The 25366-nt window shown below is 40.6% G+C and overlaps 1 protein-coding gene across 1 annotated transcript in view; it reads right to left on the bottom strand.

The window, feature by feature from the left end:
* The window catches only part of LOC127655043 (inactive dipeptidyl peptidase 10-like), a 62451-nt gene that overhangs the window by 20731 nt on the left and 16354 nt on the right, over nt 1–25366 (bottom strand). Inside the window, exons 8-18 of the mRNA XM_052142636.1 lie at nt 9488–9608; nt 9231–9385; nt 5887–5984; nt 4364–4487; nt 4230–4268; nt 4044–4151; nt 3879–3970; nt 3699–3746; nt 3479–3600; nt 3317–3364; nt 3103–3201 (exon numbers count right to left, since the gene is read on the bottom strand). Coding sequence (XP_051998596.1) covers nt 3103–3201; nt 3317–3364; nt 3479–3600; nt 3699–3746; nt 3879–3970; nt 4044–4151; nt 4230–4268; nt 4364–4487; nt 5887–5984; nt 9231–9385; nt 9488–9608 — 1054 coding nt within the window. The remainder of the gene's footprint in view (nt 1–3102; nt 3202–3316; nt 3365–3478; nt 3601–3698; nt 3747–3878; nt 3971–4043; nt 4152–4229; nt 4269–4363; nt 4488–5886; nt 5985–9230; nt 9386–9487; nt 9609–25366) is intronic.

Genomic DNA, 25366 nt, shown 5'->3' with positions numbered 1-25366 from the left:
TTTATTTTATGATTAGCTGGTTGATGTGGACACCAGAGAGCTGTGATTAAGACACGAAAGCGGCGTCCACATTTACATGTGCTATATAAGTGTCGTACTCTTCATACATGCAGTTCGACCAGTAAACCGCAGCAACTTAATTTCCTTCACTTCGCTAGTGTTAATAACGAACATGACAAACTCTTCAGACACCTTTCAGAACTCTGCTTACACTTTTACTTGACCACATTGCATCATTCTCCATCAGAAGGGTTAGGTATGTTTTCTCTTAAACAAGGTGTTCATGTTTAAAGGATTCGGTCAGGATCTCCTAACACTCACATGATGTTTCAGTACGCTGCTGTCTGGATAAAGTCTGGAATAAGCCGTTTTATGAAGTGAATGTGGTCAATATTCAGTGTGCCCTTATGAAAGTTTACCATAGTTCTTCCATTGTACAACAGTGTCATTTGGCCGTATAAACTGGTGTGACCATGGATGAACACTCATCGTGGTTCAATGAAGCTAGTATTTCTAAATAAACTACAGTATTTGCTATGGTAGCCTAAATACATTTAGAAACGTAAACTATAATTTCCATAGATACCGTATTAACTAGGGATGCACCGAAATTCCGGCCGCCGAAAATTTTCGGCCGAAAATGGCACTTTCGGTTTTCGGCCGAAAGAGAAAAAAGGCCAAAATATATAGGTACATATATATATATATATATATATATATATATATATATATACCTCCTCGCCCCGCCCCTCAGTGCTTTGATTTCACTCTGGATCGATCTAGCCCTTATCACAGCGCTACCAAACAAAGGCCAATCATGTCAGCGGTGTGGAAGTTCTTCAAAGTTTCTGATAAGGACATCACATTTGCGATCTGCAGTGTTTATTCAGCAGAACTTTCAAGATATATATATATATATATATATATATACAGAGTACAGCAAGAGATTCTACAGGAAAGCACCCTGAACAACAGCAGTGCCACAACTAGCGCTGCTACAACACAACTTGAGACGTATCTAGCTGAACTACGCCAGAAGCGACAATCCCCTTGACTACGGTCGCATAAACAAAGACCGCTTTCCTTTGCTTGCGCGGATTGCTCACAGGTATTTATCTTGCCCGAGCACCAGCACAGAGAGTGAGAGACTGTTCAGTGCAGCATCTCATGTTCTTGATGAGCTTCTGACAGGAGAGACTGTCAGAAAGTTTAGCATCTTTTGTTCTTGAAGAGAAACCTGTCACTTGTACTTAAATAGAAAGCGGTCCAATTTGATGTGTAAAGCAATTACATTACACTTGTTCTTCACTTGAGGATACATCTGTCGTTTACAGTTGAGGTTGGATTTAGTTCAATTACTGCTGTTTTGCACAATAATTTCACTTAAAGTGTACATACGTTTACATAAACAGAATAGAGCACTGATCTATATATATAATTATATATTATAGTATATATATAGATCAGTGGAATAGAGGCCCTCTGCCATTCTGTGTTCTGCCTTTTGTTTCAATTAAAATTACTGTTGCATATTTAAACTTTTTCAAAGATGCTAGCCTTTTGAAAGATGCTAGCTGAGTTCATTACTTGAATGTTGTTTTGCATATAATAGTTTTCTAAAACTTTACATTATTTGGATAATTGTTAATAAAATCTGTAAAATTAGATTTTTACAGAACTGAAAGAAGAATAATATTTAATAATGTTTTAATATATGTTTTGTCCAATATTGTTGTGTTACTTTCAATAAAAGTGTGATTTATTTTATTGGTTTGTAGTTTTTCAAATCAGATTCATTAAATTCATGAAATTAATGAAAAAGTATAATATTAATACAATTATACACACAAAAAAAATCTTTTTTTTTTTTCTTAAATAGGTAAAAAAATTAAAATAAAAGTAAGTTTCGGTTTTCGGCCAAGTGCATCCTAGATTTTCGGTTTCGGTTTTGGCCCAGAATTTTAATTTCGGTGCATCCCTAGTATTAACACATTCCCCATAATAGATTATTTATTATGAGACTTATTATGAGACAGTTTCACTGACCCATGAATCCCAGTGGCATCTTTTGTGAATATACTTATTTTAACCTGATCGCCAGGGGGTGCTCCCGTGTTGATCAAGCAGTCAGATTATTTAAGGGTAAGAGAAGAAGTGTTAGGAAGTCAGACAGATTCTTTGCACATGGATAAACTTTCTCACCTTTGCTGTCTCAGATCAATGCCCTGATTTGAGGAACTTGTTTGTTCTTATGTTCAAATGTACGTACTATCCCGAGCACTCTTTCTGCGTATATATTTTTGGTTTGTAAATATGGTTTATTAGCACAGAGCACATGTTTATCATCTGTTTGTTATATTACATGCTGAGGGGTTTTATATATGTATGAGAAACCAGCAAAGCCATTATAAAGACCAGCACTATAAGGATCAGTTATCTTTAATCTGTCATCATCATTCAACCATCTACAATCATACATCTCCTGTCTACAATCATTACAACTAAACATCGATCATGTCTTGGATTACACAAGATTCAACAACACCAAACTCCAAAGACTGAGACTTTTGTAGCTAATCCTACATTGTGTTCTTATTTGAGAAAGACTGGACTATTAGTGATTCATCTTGACTGGGAATGATTTGTATGTTTAGGGTTGTTTGCACTGTTTATGTTGTTTATTACACTGCTCAAGATCTTTATTTTTTGTGCCTAATACACTTGACTCATGGAAATTTAGAAGTCTCTCTGATCCCTTGTTATATTTGCAGCGCATATCTAATTCAATAGAGAAGGTGTTAAAACTAACATCTGTCATAATAGAACAGTTTCTGTTACAACAGTAAAACATGAGATATTCTACTTCTGTGATCATGTGTCGTTTGAAAAGCTTTGTAATATAAGATGGCACACTGGAGTATTACTGTGACATCATTTCCTTCTGACTTGACAGGATTAATTTTGATCTCTATTTTACTGGATTCTAATGTTTGAATGGTTGGTTGCATTTGCAATTGGTTTATGCTTTCTAAGATGATTCTCTCATTATTGTTACTTTCTTTTGTTATCTAGTTTAATGATGATGATGGTGATGGTTCATACCACGGTTGTTGATCTGTAAAGTTGTGATTTGTCTGACTGGCATTCTTTTCTGTCTGAGAGATTCTCTGAACTCCACATGAGCATCTAGAGTCACATGATCTACAGAAGAAAGCAAGAATGAATCCAAGCTGAGGTGGTGCTTTGGATATTTATAACAAACATAATTTATTTTAACCAGTGTGTGCATGCTTGCGTGTGTGCGCGTTGGATTCACCGGTGATGTTCCTCAGATGGTGCACAGTAGATTCTGGGATTTCAGGCCCTAAAGAAATAAAACTTAAGATGTTTAAAGAAATCTTTGAGCATTTTTGCACACCACAGTGACTTGAATCCAGACAAAATCCAGTGTAATGGTGTAAGTGTCCTCTTTAATAACCTTTGCAGTTCAGCAGCACGGCCCTTCCGTCTGGACTCAATAACGCTTCATAGAATGAACAGTGATGTTTAAACACAGAACAACTCAAACACTCACGCTGAAGAGGATCCACTGTGCTCACCCTAGAGGTCAAAGGTCACACTACTGTAACATGAATCACTCAGGAGGGACTGAAAATACAACAGTTGTGTAATGTGTCTGCAGCATCACGGCATCTTACCTGTACAGGTGTCTGTGACTGGGACTCGATTCTGTGCTGAGAAAATATCTGCATACACACACACACACACACACACACACACACACACACACACACACACACACACCTGTTAGTCAAATGTGTGAAGCATACAAACTCTTGTATAGTGTGTGTGTGTGTGTGTGTGTACACGTGTCTCACAGTTTGTTCCACTTTTTATCGTAAGTCAGGATCTCTGTGACCTCCCAGGTGCCTGAGGTCAGGTGACGCATATTGACATATTGACCTTTAGACTGACAATAGGAGAGATTGAATTGACTTCAGTATAGAATTGACTCTGTTTGTGTTGCATGTGCAGTTTTATACCTGTTGTGACATCATAGCGAGGTGTCGAAATGATCCGTGACCTCCTTGTTTGAGAGGTGATGTGATGAAAAAAGTCTCTCCATCTTTGGAGAAAACTGGTTTCTCATTCTGCACCAATCAGACGAAAGCATTAAATTACTTGAGCTGAACAACCAGATTGATTTAATGTGTATTTAAAGATGTTACCTGTCTGTCGATCCACCTGTCTGATGTCATGATGTGTTTCTGCAGAGGAAGACATGAATCAATGAGAGCAGTGATTAACGTGTGTGTGTGTGTGTGTGTGTAGAGAGAGAGAGAGAGATAGAGAGCATACTCACCACCGCACATTTCCCAGTATGTGTGTAGCAGAGTGTTAGGATAGAAGTGTTCTGAGGACGGTTTAACCAGCGTACAGCCAAACACTCATCTGTTACCCACTGCACCATAGTGATGTAAAGATCACTATACACACACACACACACACACACACACACACACTGCCGTCACATGTCAGAAAATGCATTTAGAAATATACATGAGCATGTATCTGGGATTATTAGGAGAAATTGATAAGAATTTCTAAACACAACAGAACTTTAGACATCAGTACTACTGCAGTCTTATTTTGTACTTATTAAATTAAAAAGACAATCTGTTCACTTTTGGGCAGGTCGAAGTGTCCGTCCAGCACATCTCAACTTCCTCTCCTTCATTCCAGTCATAAAACGACATGTTTATTCCCTTAATTTAAAGGAAACAAAATCTTTGCTTTCTCTTGTATATGGGTTAGAAATGTCAAATACATAAATTAACAATATCACATAATTGTCTGGTTTAACAACTCAAACTCATATAATGTGCATCTTTAACGCACTTTGAGAGACAACATAAAAATGCTTGAGACAAATATGTCTGAGTCAGCGTCATTTATCTGAATAAGTTGTGAAGCGTTTTCTCATTGTCAAAAATCCACTTCAGGACTTGATAATGACAGAGATAATAATCGATAAGTGTTTATAATATTGCACAACTCTTTTGTATACTTCAGTTCATTTAGTTCAGGTGGATTTCTCTGTGATTGTGTGTGTGTGTGTGTGTTTCTCTCAGTTCTTGTCAGTATATCATCAATCATCAGCACTATTGTACATGTAATTAAACCAGGTTCTTTTCACACAAAGATGCTTTTTCTCTAGGTTAGTGTTTCTGTTACCAGGTTTTATAGGAACTGATCTGGTCACAGTTTTTCTCTATCGGCCGGAATTTTTCGCAGGACCAGATTTTGGAGCATCTTTAAATTAAATTGTTGAGATACACTTGGAAATGATTACATTACCTCACCTCCATTATTGCAGTGTCCGTTTATAATATGTAACTTTTGGGATTGTTTTTCATGAAGTTACTTATAAATATTGGCTGTCATGGGTTGTTTTGTTTTTGCGGCTTTCTAGAATTTAGTCACAATTTGTCCGCCCTCCAAATAGAAAAATAAATAAATAAATAAATAAATGTTGCTTTGTTTTCATGAGGCAAGTTCCTTATTTTGGGTTTCTTATTTCCAGAAAAAGTTGCTTGATTCTCTTGCAAGATCTGGCAACACTGCTCACCTCCCCGTATAAAACAAATCTCATCCAATTAGAGCCAATTAATAAAAAAAATAAACACACTTCACGGACCTTTAATGGTCTAGAACTAAGTCTTACTCTTAATTCACCTCACAGTTCACCGAATAAACACAGAACTGCTTTGATTACCGGCTTGATCATTTACTATACTACTTAAATGTGTGTGAGAGAGAGAGAGAGAGAGAGAGAGAGAGAGAGAGAGGGTGGGTGGGTGGGTGTGTGTCGGGTGTGTTTTGTACCTTCTTTCTAAACTGTTAGGAGGCAGGATTTGTGTAGTTTGTGTAGATCCATTCACACTGACCACGTACAAGATCACTTCAGGATTCTTCTGTCCAGCCTGTTACACAGACAGACAGACATTTTAAACATTTATTTATATTCACTCAACATAGAAATACAAAAAGGACATAAATAGTTCAGATGCATATTTGCCAGAAACTTGCAGGTTACATGTCAAGTATTCAATCATTCGCATCAATGATACAAAATAACAACGTCTGAGCGGTCACTGCGACTACCAATAATGTCTGATACAGAACCGTCTCTGGCCAGCTGTTTGGCCTTCGTTTTGGACATACCCGTAACCCCATCACTACAAGCCTGTGTAGATGACCTAGACTCCTGAAAATAAAGATTAAGAGTTGACACATACCCAATGGTGTTAATACACTGAACAAACAGTTTATATTTAAACAGTGTAGTGGAAAAGACCTCCTCTAGACTAGGGTCAAACACACACCCCACTGTTGCATCTCGTTTACAATGATGTCATCTGGGGTGTTTGCTGTTCAATTTCAGAATACATCAGGATTTATACACATTTTAAACATGTCAGATTTAACAGAAGATTGTTTAAATATCCCAGAAGCAGAGGTAGCACAAGGTACATTTTCAGTCAACAAATCTACATTTCTGTCATGTCTGGCGATATAAAGCCGTTATATGCTGCACACCCATTTAATACATGACACAAGGATTCAATTCATTAATGTGGTGTAAACAGCTGGAGACATGTCTGTCTGGAAACCATATAGAAACATTCAACATTGTTGGCAAGTCTTGCTTTTATTGTGAATCTAATAATGTCCTCATCAATTGCAGAATTTCTCAATATTGAGTGAGTAACTGAGTGATTAGAAGCCAATGGGTCAGTTATGAATTCATCTGAAACTTCCAATGTCTCAGAGGAGGGCCGTTTCCACTCCAAACTAACACCTGTCCAGCAGCAAAGATCATTCATGTCAGGCCAATCAGACCAGACTCCAAAGCCAGCAGAGAGTGTCTAGATTACCACTTGCTTTCTTCTTAAACCCCAAAAAGTTGGATTCAGGTCCTCTAGCAAGTGGGACTTTACGTCGCTTAAGGTATAAAAATAGTGACGCTCTTGCAAGTTCACGTACAGTTTTGTCATCACTTGTGGTGATGTAACTCAATTCAAAATGAGGTACTCCCAAACCACCTTCCTGTCAACTGTGAAAAATGATGTCACATGTAGTATGTGTGTTCAGGCCAATCCACTATCTTACTACCTGTACAGTCTTATCATTCATAGCATGGAGTTGTTTTCTTGGAATGTGGATGTTTGCAAAGACATTTTTGACAGTGACAACTGATCTACTGCTTCAAGTTTCATTGTGAGTGGCAGCGGGATGAATCAATCATGTCTAATTGCATTGAGTATTCTGATATTATTATTATTTCATCAACCTGCTCCTTCCAATCACATTATATTTGTGTCCAGGTATGTATATGTCTCATGTCTAGAATATACTCCTACAGTATTGAGTGTGAAGACGGGAGGTTTATCAGTTTAGATATTTTGAGTGATGCCATCTATTACCCCCCTCTCCTCTCATCAAATGCAGCACATTTAGTCTCCTTCACAGGTCAGACCATTCCAGAAAAAAAGCATTTTTTTTGGCAAAAGCATGTTCTTTATGACACTCTCCAGATGGGATGAAAGCTGTACATCATCAGCATATCCCTGAGCAGGATTAGGAGAAATCAGGTCAGGTGGCGCATGCTGAAGCATTTGGAGTTCCAAATGCATCACGGAAATCAAGGAAGACAGAATAAAACCTTCTGGACTCATGCTTATTCATCAATTGCAGTCTTAAGACAGAACGCATGTTAATTCATCTCCTGTCTATTAATATACACTTTTTGACCAGGGAAAATACTATTTTCATCCACCAGCCATGGAGGATTGCGGGCGAAGATACACTTCATGAACACTTTATATATTGTTGGTAATAATGATATGTCTCTCTAAGTTGAAGGGTCCTCAGGGATATTATCTTTATTGAGGATTCAATAAATGAGAGCCCCTTTCCATGAATCAGGAGCCCTTCTATTCTTCATACAGACATTGAATATTGATGTTAAATTCTGACAAGACTGTGTGGTTTTGAGAGTTTCAAATGTCTCTCCATCTATCCCTCTGGCTTTATTATTGGGCAGATTGCACAACACTGACTCACCCTCCGCACATGTATAAGGTGAGGTATCAGGCTGATATACCAGAGCGCTTGTCTGTATGTGAGTTTGCCTCAGTGGAGGTGGAAAAATATGGCTTGTTACTGCTGGTCCCTGACATTTGTTTTGATAATACACCTGCACTTGCTCAACATTACTAGGGCAGGAAGAGTTTTCATGGTATTCACTATTATTTAGGATTATTTGGATTGCTCATGCCTTTTTATACTGCCACAAATATGATTTGTGCTCACTCTTTTCCGTTTCTTAGTTCCTGCTGCATTCCTCATTCCTGGATGCACAGTGTCCCAAATGTAGCAGAGCTGTGTCTGTATCCATTCAGCCACTGTAGTAGATGTTAAAACATCAAGAAAGGTTTGTTGCGATGGAAATTTCTTAAGATCCTCACAGTATATTTTAAAAGTGGGAGTCCAAAGGCTGTTCCACAGTGACTGAGTTGTAAATATGTCATTCTTATAAAATATTCAGTTTAACTTTAATCCATTTGCAAGGATCCCCGGAAGATTTGAAATGGTGTCTCTCTAGATATCTTTTGGTGTCCATGCTGTCCCTGTAACCTTTCACTTCAATTTGGAAGCTCAGCCATTGCTGCTCATCCAAGGAGAGAATGAAGTTAGAAAAGTCTGCTGTTGATGGCAGGTACTGGATTAAAGGAGTTGGATTGTAGGCATTCCGGTGCTTTTTTTAAATTCTGCCATTGTAGAGAGCTTGTTTAAATGCCGTTTTCATTACCGATACAAAGCACATAGTCCATACAACTTTCCAAAACATTTTGCATCTAGCTCCATTAACGTTGGCAGTTACAACGGGTGTGCTTCTTAGATATTACCGAACTGTTTTCACGCGAGTGCCAGCTGACACACACACACACACACACACACACACACACACACACACACACACACACACACACACATGAAATCAAATCAACTTTCACTCTTTAAACTCTGAGAACACTTTCAGTGTGTGTTTGTGCATTTAGGGCCATGTGGTTCAGCACTGCTAAACTTTTGTATGCTATATATCCCATAGCAGGACTGATTTGTTTGGATGAGGTATTGCTGACAGCTGTTGGATGGTTGTGTACCTTCGGGTAGGGGTACTGCTGTCCACACGGGTACTGTGTTCCTGTGAAACGGGGTAGGTGCATGTTGGGGACGAGTGTGTCATTGATGGTAAGATATGCCAGACTGGAGCCTGATGGAGACCACCAGAGAGCAACTGCAGAACGCAAGACCTCCTCTAACAGATAAACAAAAAGATTACGGTAGTTTATTAACAAAAGCACAACCTATAAATGACATGATTTGTTGTTCATAAAAACGGTGTGATCCTGTTTTTTACCCTCATAAAGCCAGTCAGTTACTCCATTAAATATGAGGCCCTCTTGCCCTGATGATGTCAGTCTGAGAGAGCTGCTCTTCACTTCTGGCTGATAGTAAATATTATTCTTAAATATGTACACCTGACAGAGATGGATAGAAAGGGTTTGACAGTAAGAGACAACAGCACATTTGTAGAAGTTTCATTTGTTGCAGTGAAATACATGCTGTATGCAAATGCTTGTGAATAATTTTGATGGTCCACCTGCTGATAATTTAGTCAATGCATAAATGTCAGCTGAGCAACTTAAACGTGTCATTGATTACTCCATTACACTATGATTTAATGAGACACAATAAGATTCCAGCACATGCAATCTGTCCACATCGAACACGATGTGTCCTGGTGATGATCTCTTCACTTAAATTACTAATCAAATCAGAAATCACAACAGTATGTTGGAACAATGTGTTTATTGAACACAAATGGTTTTCTCACTGAAGCTATGGAAGGACAATCTCTTTCCACGGCAGTTTCCGAGGGGATGCACATGCAATCCCACTAGTGGGGCAATGATTATTTTGATATTCAAATAATCTACAATGATTGAGTAATCGGAGTAATTTGGGCGGTTATTGCAAAGATTAATCAACAGTTCTTAACCCACTATCCAGCAAGTTTAATTCAGTAATAAATACACTGCAAAAATCATATTCTTAATTAGTATTTAGTTTTCCAGTATAAGAAAGATGCATTTACCCAATAAACAATTCTGCATGAGATATTAAGATATTTAGGAGATTCACAGCATAAAATATTAAGACTCTGTTTCAGAGAATGTCTCTTGAATATATAAGTATATTTTGTCTTGTGGCACTTTTTTGGTCAGTTTTAGTTCAGTAATACACTCATATTTAAGATACTTTCTCTGAAACAAAGTCTTAATATTTATGCGGTATAGCTCCTCAAGTAAATGTTCCTTGTTTTAAATTATTTTGGGTCAAAAAAGACTAATGAAAACTCATTAAGCACAAATGTTTGTGCTTAATCAAATGACCTTCTGCCTTATTAATTGAACTTTAGTAAGAATGCACTACAGATAAACGGTGTGTCTGGACTCTCAGGCTCCAATGCTCCTGGTTAATACGCATCATCAGTAGAGTTAAAATTATCTCATGTTATGCCCCGTGATATCAAATGACTATTCAACAATGAAAATAGACATAGAAGTAGTAAGAGTAGTATGGTAATATGCCATTCTGAACTCAGCTTGAATTTCCTGTCACTCGCCACTTGTCGCAGTCATGATCTAATTAGGACAAAACTCTGCTTAACATGGAAAAGGTACCTTTTGTCATGTGTTGGCAGGATACCAAACTAACCCTAACAGAAGAATTATTCAACCCTAATGTCAAGTCATGTCATTTTTATTTGTATAGCACTTTTAACAAATTACATAGTTTCAGAGCAGCTTTACAGAAGATCATGCATTAACAGAAGATACAACTGTAATATCTTAAAGTCTAAGAGTCACTGTGTAGATTAAATAAATATTAGTATGAAGTGTGTATAAAAATAAATAATTAAATAATAATTGTATTTATAACCCCAGTGAGCAGCTGAAGGTGACTGAAGGAAGACAAAACTCCATAAGATCTTGATTAATGGAGAAAAATTATCTTACTCACTGTGGGGGCCAGCTCTGATTAACCCCACCCTAACCCTAAACCAGACTCACTGTGGGGGCCAGTTGCCCTCTGACTAACCCCACCCTAACCCTAAACCAGACTCACTGTGGGGGCCAGTTCCCCTCTGATTAACCCCACCCTAAACCAGACTCACTGTGGGGGCCAGTTCCCCTCTGATTAACCCCACCCTAACCCTAAACCAGACTCACTGTGGGGGCCAGTTCCCCTCTGACTAACCCCACCCTAACCCTAAACCAGACTCACTGTGGGGGCCAGTTCCCCTCTGACTAACCCCACCCTAACCCTAAACCAGACTCACTGTGGGGGCCAGCTCTGACTAACCCCACCCTAACCCTAAACCAGACTCACTGTGGGGGCCAGTTGCCCTCTGACTAACCCCACCCTAACCCTAAACCAGACTCACTGTGGGGGCCAGTTCCCCTCTGATTAACCCCACCCTAAACCAGACTTACTGTGGTGGCCAGTTCCCCTCTGACTAACCCCACCCTAACCCTAAACCAGACTCACTGTGGGGGCCAGCTCTGACTAACCCCACCCTAAACCAGACTCACTGTGGGGGCCAGCTCTGATTAACCCCACCCTAACCCTAAACCAGACTCACTGTGGGGGCCAGTTCCCCTCTGATTAACCCCACCCTAACCCTAAACCAGACTCACTGTGGGGGCCAGCTCTGACTAACCCCACCCTAACCCTAAACCAGACTCACTGTGGGGGCCAGCTCTGATTAACCCCACCCTAACCCTAAACCAGACTCACTGTGGGGGCCACAGAAACAAATAGAATAATATTAGCATAGATGTCATTCAATTTATTGCAGAGTTAGAGATCATGATCACTGTTTCTGGTTCTGGCAGACTAAACTGAAGCAGCCTAATTGTGGGTTGGAGGATAAATGAGGAGTATTTAGTCTAGACTTAAACTGAGAGAGTGTGTCTGAGTCCCGAACAGTGTTTGGGAGACTATTCCATAGTTTAGGAGCCAAAAATGAAAAGGATCTTCCTCCTTTTGTGGATTTTGATATTCTAGGAACTATTAACAGGATTGTGTGATCGTAATGAACGTGATGGAATATAGTGTGGTAGAAGGTCACTTAAGTAATGTGGAGAACATTCAAAGCTTTGTACGTAGTTACAGAATTTTAAATGAATATGTAATTTAACAGGTAGCAATGTAACGATGATAAAATGGGGCTAATATGATCATATTTCTTGGTTCAGCACTCTGGCTGCTGCATTTTGAACCAATTGAAGTTTATTTATTGATCTTGCTGGACATCCTCCCAGTAATGCATTACAATAATCTAGTCTTGAGGTCATGAACGCATGAATTAGTTTTTCGGCATCAGCCACAGAGAGCATGTGCCGTAATTTAGCAATATTTCTGAGGTGGAAGAATGCTGTGCTACAAACATTGGTAATGTGATTTTCAAAGGACAGATTGGTATCAAACATAACACCTAAGTTCTTCACTGTTGAAAATGATGTAACAGAACATCCATCTAGAGTTAAATTATATTTTAGCGACTTATTTTTAGAGGATTTTGGTCCAATAATTAGTATCTAATTTTTGTCGGAATTGAGTAGAAGGACATTTCTGGCCATCCAATCCTTTATTTCATTTATACACTTTTACAAATATAAAGTTGGGTATCTTTGGAATAACAGTGGAAACTTATTCCATGATTCCTGATAATATCTCCCTGGGGAAGCATATTTTTTGAATGGTTATTTATAGGTTTCATTTGTTTTGTTATTAACTGTTTTCTATTGATTCCATGCAGCAAATTAAATAGATGTAACAGAAAATACAAAATCAAACCACATGAAATCATAACCACACACAAATAAACACTCTAGTGGTCAAAAGCCAACTAACAAAGCCACACAAATTAGACATTAAAATAGCAGAAAATATTTAGATATGAAAAACCTTTTACATCTAGTCTCTCTCCACTGCCCCTCACTGAGAGCCTTCCAAAAAGGCTAGATAGGTGCCCCATATCTTGATGTATATATCCTGGTTGCCTAGCCTTCTATATACCATTTCCTCAAATGCCACCCTGTCCAACTCAACACACCACTCATGAAATGAGGCCGCATCAGATGATCTCCATCCATTTAGGATTACCCACCTGTCAGTCATCACGCCGGTCAGGTCACCATATATCCATCACCCATATTCAGGACCCCCCATCAGCCAAAATACACAGTCTGGGCCAAAATGAAAATCAAGTGTCCACTACATCACACGTGAAGCTCTGAACCTTCAACCAAAATTCATGGATCTTAACACAACCCCAAAATATATGGGTTGTGTCCCTGTCTTTAAGACCAAGCATATAGGGTGTCAAATAGAATCTATTCAAAATCTTAAATTGCATCAAACGCATCCTTTGCATCTTTAGATACAGACTTGATATTTTTAGAATCCTAGCACACACACTACTCCAATACCAAATTTCAATCTTTCTCCCATAATCTCTTGAGAGAAGTCGAAGCTCCATCCCCCAGACTCTGAATTAACAGGGAGTAATAAACTGATGCCTCATGACCCTTTCCAACAGCAGTTATCACCACTTACAAAGTATCTGCCACTTTAAAAGGGGGGGGTATGCTACTCCCAAAAATAGTACAGAGTAGGTGGCGCAGCTGTAAATAGCTAAAGAACCGAGATCTAGGAATCTTAAAATGTTGAAACAAATTTTCAAAATATCTCAACACTCCACTCTCATATAGGTCACAGAGTGTAGTAACCCCCTCACAATACATTCTGACCAGCAGAAAGGGGACTTATTAATACATCATTTTGGGTTCTGCCATAAGCTTGAGGCAACATTTAAATAAATGTCAGAATTAAACACTGAGTGCAAATGTGAGATAACGGGGTATGACTTAACTTCTTGGGATAGTTTAATAGAAAGGCTTTGCAATGGCGAAATAAGGGCAAGGTTTTCCTGTTTGATACAAAACCAGGGAGGGGCTCTCTCAGGTGGAAGTGACCAATGAGCCAAACGTCTGAGACCAAGTGCATAGTAATAAAACTAAATCGTGTGTAGGCCTATCCCACCTTATGGGATATAAGTAACTTATTGAAATGTAATCTGGGACGTTTACCATTCAAGTCAAGTCAAGTCAAGTGGTTTTTATTGTCGTTTCAACCATATACAGTTAGTACAGTACACAGCAAAACGAGACAACGTTCCTCCAGGACCATGGTGCTACATAAAATCAACAAAGGACCAACATAGGACCACATGAGACTACACAACGAAATAAAATACCTGTATAAACTACCTATATATACCTATATAAAGTGCACGTGCAAACATGTGCAAAAAGTACAGGACAGTACAACAAATTACTGACAATGAACAGGACAATAGACAGTGCAGCGCCGACCAGTACTCAGTAGTGCAAAAAGATGACAGTTTCTAAAATGTAAACATAACATACTATGAGATAATGTTCTATGCACATAGCAGTTATTGAGGTAGCAGACAGTTATAAAGTGACAGTAATTAAAGTGCAACTCAGGACATGTGTGTGTCAAACCAGTCTCTGAGTATTGAGGAGTCTGATGGCTTGGGGAAGAAGCTGTTACACAGTCTGGCCGTGAGGGCCCGAATGCTTCGGTACCTCTTGCCAGACGGGAGGAGGGTAAAGAGTTTGTGTGAGGGGTGTGTGGGGTCGACCACAATGCTGGTTGCTTTATGGATACAGTGTTTTTTGTAAATGTCTTTGATGGAGGGAAGAGAGACCCCAATGATCTTCTCAGCTGTCCTCACTATCCTCTGCAGGGCTTTGCGGTCCGAAACGGTGCAAGTCCCAAACCAGGCAGTGATGCAGCTGCCCAGGATGCTCTCAATAGTCCCTCTATAGAATGTAGTGAGGATGGGGGTTGGGAGATGTGCTTTCCTCAGCCTTCGAAGATAGTAGAGACGCTGCTGGGCTTTCTTGGTGATAGAGCTGGTGTTGAGGGACCAGGTGAGGTTCTCCGCCAAGTGAACACCAAGGAATTTGGTGCTTTTGATGATCTCCACAGAGGAGCCGTCGATGTTCAGCGGAGTGCGTTCACCTTGTGCTCTCCTAAAGTCAACAACCATCTCTTTTGTTTTGTCGACATTCAGGGACAGGTTGTTGGCTCTACACCAGTTCGTCAGCCGCTGCACCTCCTGTATGCTGACTCGTTGTTCTTGCTGATGAGACCCACCACGGTCGTGTCATCGGCGAACTTGATGATGTGATTCGAGCTGTGCATTGCTGCACAGTCGTGAGTCAGCAGAGTGAACAGCAGTGGACTGAGCACACAGCCCTGGGGGCCCCCAGTGCTCAGTGTGGTGGTGGTGGAGATGCTGTTCCCGATCCGGACTGACTGAGGTCTCCCAGTCAGGAAGTCCAGGATCCAGTTGCAGAGGGAGGTGTCCAGGCCCAGCAGGTTCAGCTTTCCAATCAGGTGCTGGGGAATGATTGTGTTGAATGCTGAGCTGAAATCTATGAACAGCATTCGAACGTATGAGTCCTTATTGTCTAGGTGGGTGAGGGCCAGATGGAGGGTTGTGGTGATGGCATCGTCCGTTGAACGGTTTGAACGATCACGCAAACTGCAGTGGGTCTAGTGAGGGGGCAGCTGGGTCTTAATCTGCCTCATGACGAGCCTCTCGAAGCACTTCATGATGATGGGTGTAAGTGCGACGGGACGGTAGTCGTTGAGGCAGGACACTGAAGACTTCTTTGGCATGGGGACGATGGTGGTGGCCTTGAAGCACGTTGGAACAATGGCGCTGCTCAGAGAGATGTTGAAGATGTCGGTAAGAACATCTGCTAGCTGGTCTGCACATCCTCTGAGCACTCTGCCAGGAATGTTGTCTGGTCCAGCAGCCTTCCGTGGGTTGACTCTACGTAGAGTTTTCCTCACATCTGCCGTGGTAAGACAGAGCACCTGGTCGTTGGGAGGAGGGGTGGACTTCCTCGCCATCACGTCGTTCTGCACTTCAAACCGAGCGTAGAAGTCGTTCAGCGCATCTGGAAGGGAGGCATCTTTGTCACAGGCAACTGATGTTGTCCTGTAGTTGGTGATGGCCTGGATGCCCTGCCACATGCGCCGCGTGTCACCGCTGTCCTGGAAGTGACTGTGGATTCTCTGGGCGTGTGCGCGCTTTGCCTCTCTGATTGCCCGTGATAGTTTGGCCCTAGCTGTTCTTAGGGCTGCCTTATCGCCTGCTCTGAAGGCGGAGTCTCGGACCTCAGCAGCGTGCGCACCTCCGCAGTCATCCACGGCTTCTGGTTGGAGCGTGTGGTGATGGTCTTGGAGAAAGTGACATCATCAATGCACTTGCTGATGTAGCTGGTCACTGATGCTGTGTATTCCTCCAAGTTGGTAGAATCGCCATATGTTGCAGCCTCCCTGAACATGTGCCAGTCAGTACACCCAAAACAGTCCTGAAGAGCAGAGATGGCTCCTGCTGGCCAGGTTTTCACCTGCTTCTGAAGCGGTTTTGTGCGTCTGACGAGCCGGTCTGTATGCTGGAATTAACATAACAGAGATGTGGTCTGAGTAGCCGAGGTGGGGCGGGGCTCCGCCCGTGCACGCTTGGGATGTTTGTGTAAACAAGATCAAGCTCGTTCGCCCCTCTCATTGCAAAGTCCACATACTGATGGAATTTAGGGAGCACTGTCTTGAGATTTGCATGGTTGAAATCTCCGGCGACAAATGCCCTTATTCCAAATGAAGGGCTTTGTTTTTCTATCAAATTGCTTAAAATAAGAAATTGCTTGAGACTGTAGCAGGTAGTTGAATTTTGGAATACAATGAATTTGAATAACATTAACCTTCCAAATCATAGATAAATGTAATTAAGTCCACTTACACACATCGCTCTAAAATCTTTTTATTAAAGGGTCAAAATTAACTCAAATTGGCTGGGAATAAAATGCCCAAACATTTAATGCCCTGTTTGGGCCACTAGAAGGCACCCGGCTGGAAGGCTGTTACAGAGCAGTACACTGTCAGAGACAAAGCTTCAGATTTATACTAATTGACTCTGTATCCTGAGAACTTAGAGAGAAGGAATTAATAATCATGTGGAGGCAAGGCATTGATCTAGTGGGGTCGGAGATGAATAATAAAATATCATCGGAGTAAAGCAGAAGCTGATGCGCTACACCTCCCACCACCATCCCTGGAAAATCATCCTCCTTTCTTATCGTGGCTGCTAATGGTTCCAGGGCAAGACAGAACAACAATGGGGAACGAGGGCAACCCTGCCGGGTGCCACTATCCAGAGTAAAATAATCTGAAATGAATCCATTTGTTTGTACCACCGCTACCGGGTGTCTGTACAGTAACTTAATCCATCCAAAAGTATTCCCAAACCCGTATATTTCCGAAACCTTATAAGATTAAACCGTCCTACAATATCAAACGCCTTTTCGGCATGAAGTGAGATGGCAGCGACCAAAGTTTAATCATTCGCCACTGACCAGATAATATTGATGAAATGCCTAATGTTGTCAGAAGAGCTGCGGCCCCAAATAAACCCCACCTGATCTATATGTATAAGAGATGTCATAACTTAATCGGTTAGCAAAAACTTTTCACAAACTTTTTATGTCTTGCTGGATCAGAGAAATTGTATGGTAACTCTTACACTCACTTGGATCTTTTCCATTTTTAAGAATCAGACTGATCCGGGCTTGTGTCATGGTTGGCGGAAGCTTTCCATTCTTTAATGATTCCATATAAATTTCTAGCAAAAAGCAGTTCTGTAGCATAAGATCTAAAAAAATGCAGCAGCAAACCCATCTGAACCCAGAGCCTTGCCAAAGTTTCTAATATCTTCATCAGTAGACAAAGACTTGGAACTATAGAGATCAAGATAGACTTTTTTAAAAGCATTATTAAAATCAATGGCTGAGGTGAATATTTCACCACTAGCAGATTTCATGAGGGAATGCTAGATACTCTCTAAATACTCTCTGTTTTATATATCTAGCCAGAGTTTCCCTGCCTTGTCCCCCGACTCAAAGTATGACTCTCTTGCCCTGAATAGACAAAACTCCACCTTCCGCAACAAAATTGTATTATAAATGTATGTAATTTTATCTGGATTTCAATCGGGTCAATTCTCTGAGGCCATTAGACGACATTCGGCGCTTCAGCTGTGCCTCGGCACTTTTAATATTCCCTTCCAACTCCACGATTCTTGTGCTTTGGATTTTTTGATGAATGAGGCATACTGTATGATCCGGCCCCTAAGAATCACCTTAAGTGCCTCCCAAGCCACGCCCACAGAGAATACTCTCCATATAGACATTGATTTCAGCCTTTAGCATTTGTTGGAATTCAGGATTTTGCAAAAGGGTTACATTAAATCACCAACTATATACATATGTGGTAACACCATAAACTCACCAGGGCATGATCTGAGACTAAGATGTTTCCAATTGAGCAATCAACGACAGATGAAATGATGGACGTAGGTATAAAAAAAAAAATCTATTCTAGAGTAAATCTTATGGACTGATGAAAAAAAGGTATAGTCCCTACCAGATGGGTTTAAAAGTCTCCAAATATCTGAAAGACCAAGATTTTTACACATCCTGTGAAGCATCTTGTGTTGCTCTAGGGGTGAATCCATCAAAAGATTAAAGTCTCCTCCCAATATTACATCATGAGGGGTGCCAGAGGCTTGCAACATCCTTTCAAGATTTATAAAAATACCCTGATCATCAAGGTTAGTTGCATAAATATTAGCCAAAATAAGACTTTGTCCCTGAATTTCAAATACAACAATAATGACTCTTCCTAATTTATCTTTACACTGTTTGAGAGATTTGAATTGTAGATGTTTACTTATCAATGTAATGACTCCCCTGATCTTACTTGAGCCAGCACTATCTTCCCAAAATTTTCAGCTTCCTGCGGGGAAAGATGCATTTCTTGAAAAAACACAATATCATATTTTTTATGTTTAAGAAAAGAAATAACCTTCCTCCTTTTATGGGGTGCCCAAACGCATTCACATTCGACGTGGAGAGAGACAATCCACTCATATTAACATTTGACATTTTGACATATAAGAAAAAATTGATTGTGTGTCAAAGACAATATTATAAAAACCCCATTCCAACATTAGTGTAACAATCAAACCCCAAACATATCCCCTAGTACAAAAAAATCAAACAAACAGAAAAAAGAAAAACATGCACATTAACCCCGCGCATGACAGCGTCAACTTCCGTCAATCCCTCCTAACTCAAACAGTCCATGTATGCCTATGAGAGCCCCAGTGACAAACTTGCCATCGGATTGCTCAAGTCTGATGTTTCTATATAAATTATGTGAGACAGAATTACACCACAAAAGATAATCTATAAAACAAACTCCAGCCAATAATCAGAATAAACACAAACAGTGTGTAGCTTCATCCATAAAACTGTCCTGAAGGTGTGTTATTCAAAACAATAAACTCCAGCCTCTAGGCGCACTAGCACAAAAAGAGCATGCAGATTCTTCAAACTGTCAAGCAAATGTTCAGTGAGCCGGTCCACTCAGCTGCAACATGAGTGCAAGCAAATTACTTACTCCAATGATTTTGCAAGAAATACTCCACAAAATAAACTTCAGCCAATAGGAGAACCAGCACAAAAAAAAAACCAATTGATTGAAAAAAATTGTTGAATAAACACTATGTTCTCAGTCAATCCAAAATGCTATTGAGCCTCAAACCTGAATGTTTAACAAGGAAAAAAATTGTGTTGTCTTTCTCAGGGGAATATATAAGTGTGCTCAATTATTAGGCAACTAAATTACAAAAAGAATTTCTCCCAACTTTCTTCTCAATTTTTAGAGTAGGTGCAACAAATAAGTAACACAAAATGTTTCCAAACTACAGGCAGAAATTAACATCAACCAAGCCAGTAGTAAGAACTGTAAAGACATGGACCAATGAAGCAGAGCGGGAACTACAAGCCTGCTTCGATTTCTCAGATTAGTGTGTTTTTGAGGCTGCGACCACAGACATGGAAGAGCTCACAGATACTGTTACATCATGAATCAGTTCTAGGTATGTGCATTCCTACTAGGACTTATTTATCATTCAATAATGATAAACCATGGTTTACAGGAAAACTCAGACAGCTTCATCATGCCAAAGAGGATGCTTACAGGGGTGGGGATAAAGTCTTGTAAAATCAGGCCAGAAACACACTGAATAGGGAAAGCAGAGTGGCTAAAAGAAGTTACTCCGAGTTTTCAGCTAACAACCCTGTATCAGTGTGGATTGACAGGAAACAACTCACAAATTACAGGACTCTGACCCCCAATCCTGTGGTGGAAAAAAGTACTGGCTGACACCTGAATGTGTTCTACTGTAGATTTGAAAGGACCAATCCCACACCTGCTCTGACCTTCTGGGTCTGTCTGGTTTGGTTCAGTTACATAATCAGACATCAGAAGTCTACAAAGGACAGGTCGGTCTGCTTAGAGGATTATTGGTTGCCCCCTGCCCACCCTTTAAGAATTATACACTTTCAGAGTGAGGAAAAAGGCTGGAAAAATTACTCTGGACACCACCCACCTTGCCCATAACCTTTTTGAACTGTTGCCTTCTGGCTGATGATTCAGAGCTCTGAGCACCAGAACCGTCAGGCACAAGAACGGTTTTTACTATCCATCTCATGAACTGTTAAAATTGCCCCATTTAGAATAGTTATGTGCAATACACAGTTTAGCCTTTTTTATATTTATCCAACACATCTATCTCTTCTTTTCTGCCATTTCATAAATCTGAAAAAAAAATTGCACTTTACATAACAGATTTGTATTTTGCACTGTACATAACATATAACAGATTTGTATTAGAATTGCACTATGTGTGTGTGTGTATGTATGTATGTATGTATGTATGTGTGTGTGTATCTGTGTATGTAAGTATGTGTATAATTATTTTTATTTTATTTATTATATTTTTATTATTATTATCTGTAATAACTTGCTGTTGTTTTTGTATTGTTGTGCACTGGAAGCTCCTTTCATCGGGACACATTCCTTGTATGTATAAGCATACTTATAATAATAATAAAGCTGATTCTGAAATAAAGGCAATTAAATAACATTTTTGGCCTTTCAAAAATATTCAGTTACCAATATATCAACCCTTTTCAATAACTGCCATGAGCCTTCCATCCATAGAGTCTGTCAGTTTCTTGATCTGTTCATGATCAACTTTCAGCAACCACTGCCTCCCAAATGCTGTTCAAAAAGGTGTATTGTCTTTCCTCACTGTTAATCTCACATTTGAGAAGGGCCTACAAGTTCTCTGTAGGCCCTTCTCAAATGTGGCTAAACTTGACGTCATTAGTGCCGACATGAATAACAATTGTAAATTTGATCTGATGTCAGACGCACAAGCCCCAGAAATGTATTTAACAATGGTGGCTGGAGTCTCTATTTCCACGTTCCTTACAATAGAATCACCAATTATTAAGGCTCTTTCAACATTATTCTCAGTTGGTGCATCACATGTGTGGGGAGAGTCGAGTGGAAACCCTAAAAGGAATGGGAGAGTGGTGTCACTTTGCTGAGTGAGTATGCCACAGAGACATCACCCAAACGCCCTGCTGTGGGGGCTCTAGAGCTGGAATAAAAGTGTGTGTGTGTTGCTCGCTGTACTACCTGCATCCAAAACAGTATCTACCACCTTCTCTTTCTCACTTACCTCCACTAGTGTTTGGTTGCGTTTCTCTAACTCATTAAACTTCTCCGTCAGCCTGACTAATTCCTTATATTTATCACATGTGAATCCCTCACTGCTGATGGAAGAAGCTATAGTAAGTAAACATGTGGCATGCAATGCAGGAAGAAATAACATGAGCAGATGCCATGACTTACCACAATTGTTTGTTGTTGTTGTTATGGTTGTTGAGCAGGGAGGGTTTGAGATTGATGTGGTTTGATGTGGTGCCTGATCAGGAGATGTTTGAAATTGATGCAATGGTCTATGTAAAATACAGTGGAGAAAACTAATACATGCAGTCGAGGCAAGCGGGAAAAGAAAAAAAAGAGAGAAAACGGGTGCATGCGGTAAAATACACGCAGTTGAAACAGTAGAAAAGCAGAAAAACCCAAAGCACGCAGTAAAATGGCAAAGGATAAAACTATGAACGTATAAGAATAAGCAATTCTAAGCAGGCTAGCAAGCTACAAACACTAGTGCAGCTGTGCACAGATGTGTGCCGTGCACAGATGTCAATAGAATTTGTAAGAAATTTGATACTACAGAATTGACCAGCCAGAAGAGGAGTATCTGGTTTTAAAAATGTTTAAATCAATAACGAGTGTAGCCTCATGATATATTTCAGAGGAAGTGACTGTGATGCAACTATATCTATAAGTGTGTAAGCTAGCATGAGATTACTGGAGACTGAAAGAGTCTTGATGCGATAGAAGTCAATTGGTTTTGAACACTAATTGAGACTTAAACGGGACAATACATTAAACACAAACTCCTGTCGTGAATAACTATTTTTATGGGATGTTAAATATACTGTAAGTGATTTTATTAAATTACATTCAAAACTAATTATTATCTGTCAGATATCTATAAAATATCACACCTGTCTCTGTTACATCCCTAGGCTCAGTAAACAGCGGAGAAAAGATGTACGTGGTCAGATCATTTGTTTAGTCAATCAGAAGTCTTTCTGCCTGCTAATAATTGTGTGTTCATAATGCAGCCCATAATGTATGTGTTTGTATAAGTACCGTTACAGTGTCGTGCTCCTGTGAAACGTTAATTGTCTGATGAATCTCTTTTTAGAGTGACCCCCGCCCTCCATCTGCTCATTTCAAAGTGTGTCTGTGTGTGTGTGTCTGTGTGTGTGTGTGTGTGTGTGTGTCTTGAGTTTTTGAAAAGAGGGGGCATGGCTAATTCAAAAGATAATTCTGGTGGAAGTCCCGGAACGGTTAAATCGCTTACAGAACCTTAATCATCTGGGGTCGACGGACGCCCCGGCACATCCTGCTGGATATTTTCGTCATTACAGCAGAAACAATTTTAAATACTCTGTCATTTTCGGGTATACAGATAAGTGTAAGACATCATTAGAGACTTTAAAGGGTCTACTTTTATTTATGTACACTCACAATAACAACAAAATCGTGTGCTTTTGGAAAATAAAGAAAATAAAAAGGGTGACCTTTTTCTGTGTTCTGGGGCAAATTTCAGAAACACGTCTATAAAAAGAACTGAAACTCCGCAAATACTTAACACACTCTACTTTTAAATAAAACTATTCAAATTTAAAACAAATATTGTCCTGCAATGCAATCTGTTTGAAACAAAGCGATGTACAGTTTTTTACCGGTCTTTACCGGTCTATCTAATTATCTGTAATGTGATCACACCCACCAGCAGAGTGCGCCATTCATACGCTAATGTGCTGAGATGATCAACGCAAATGTACACGACCCCGACTGTGAGGTTTAATGTAAACACAACACAACTCAAATTTCTGCGTGTTTGCAATGATACACAGGCGATGAAACTCCAGGATATTAAGGAAGAGTTAACATTTTCCTCAGAAGAAGAGCGGGACTCGGGATGAATGTTTGTATTTTGAAGAGAGATTTGATCCAGCCGAGGATACAATTTCGGACGAGTAAGTAAATTAGTTTTCATTAGTTGACATGCTATTTTATATAAACATGTTCATATTTTACTAGTGGGACTGTTTCCAGACTTGCCAGCCAGGATTCAGAGGATTGACATTTGAAATATGTCCTAATAAGCGAGTTTTAGTCACATTTAAATGCTGTTTCAGCTAAAGCAGGTATTTAAATTGTATGCTGTATGATATAAATATGATATGATATAAAATAATGTAAATGTTTAGATTATATTTTATCTAATGTTTATAATGCCTCTCCGGGAACCAGCACCTTATCGTGGTGGAGAGGTTTGTGTGCCCTTATGATCCTGAGGGTTGTGTTGTCTGGAGCCATGTGCTCCTGGTAGGGTCTCCCAAGGCAAAGTGGTCTCAGGTGAGGGGCCAGACTAAGAATGGTTCACAAATGACTCATGGATAAAACGGTAAGAGGAGGAGTTACCCTGCCCGGAGGAAGCCCGGGGCCCCCGTCTGGAGCCAGGTCCAGATGGAGGGCTCGTCGGCGAGCGCCTGGTGGCCGGGCTTGTCACGGAGCCCGGCCGGGCACAGCCCGAAGAAGTGATGTGGAACCCCCCTCTACATCCCTTGGGCCCACCACCCATTGGAGGAACCGCAGGAGTCGGGTGCGCTGTCATATGGGCGGCAGTGAAGGCCGTGGGCCACGACGGACCAGACCCGGGCAGCAAAGGCTTGCTCTGGGGACGTGGAATGTCACCTCACTGGGGGGAAGGAGCCGGAACTAGTGAGGGAGGTGGAGCGTTACCAGTTGGATCTGGTGGGGCTTACATCGACGCACAGTTTTGGCTCTGGATCCGTACTCCTGGATAGGGGATGGACTCTATTCTTCTCTGGAGTTTCCCAGGGTGTGAGGCGACGGGCGGGTGTGGGGATACTCACGAGTCCCCGGCTGAGCGCCACTACGTTGGAGTTTACCCGGTGGACGAGAGGGTCGCCTCCCTATGCCTACGGGTTGTGGGGGGGAAAACTCTGACCGTTGTCTGTGCATATGCACCGAACAGCAGTTCAGAGTATTCGGCCTTCTTGGAGACCCTGAATGGAGTCCTGAATAGGGCCCCAGTAGGGGACTCCATATTGATGCTGGGTGATTTCAACGCACACGTGGGAAATGACAGGGACACCTGGAAAGGCGTGATTGGGAGGAACGGCCTCCCTGATCTGATCTCAAGTGGATGTTTGTTATTAGACTTCTGTGCTAGTCATGGATTATCTATAACAAACACCATGTTCGAACATAAGGATGCTCATAAGTGTACGTGGTACCAGAGCACCCTAGGCCGAAGGTCGATGATCGATTTTGTAATCGTGTCGTCGGATCTGAGGCCATATGTTTTGGACACTCGGGTAAAGAGAGGGGCAGAGCTGTCAACCGATCACCATCTGGTGGTGAGTTGGGTTAGGGGGTGGGGAAAGACTCTGGACAGACCTGGGAAGCCCAAGCGAGTAGTGCAGGTGAACTGGGAACGTTTGGAGGAGATCCCTGTCCGCGAGATCTTCAACTCACACCT

This window comes from Xyrauchen texanus, chromosome 14, assembly GCF_025860055.1.
Source record: "Xyrauchen texanus isolate HMW12.3.18 chromosome 14, RBS_HiC_50CHRs, whole genome shotgun sequence".
In the NCBI taxonomy this organism is placed as follows: domain Eukaryota; kingdom Metazoa; phylum Chordata; class Actinopteri; order Cypriniformes; family Catostomidae; genus Xyrauchen; species Xyrauchen texanus.
The sequence above is the reverse complement of the archived record's forward strand: the minus strand, read 5'-3'. Positions and strand labels throughout refer to the sequence as shown.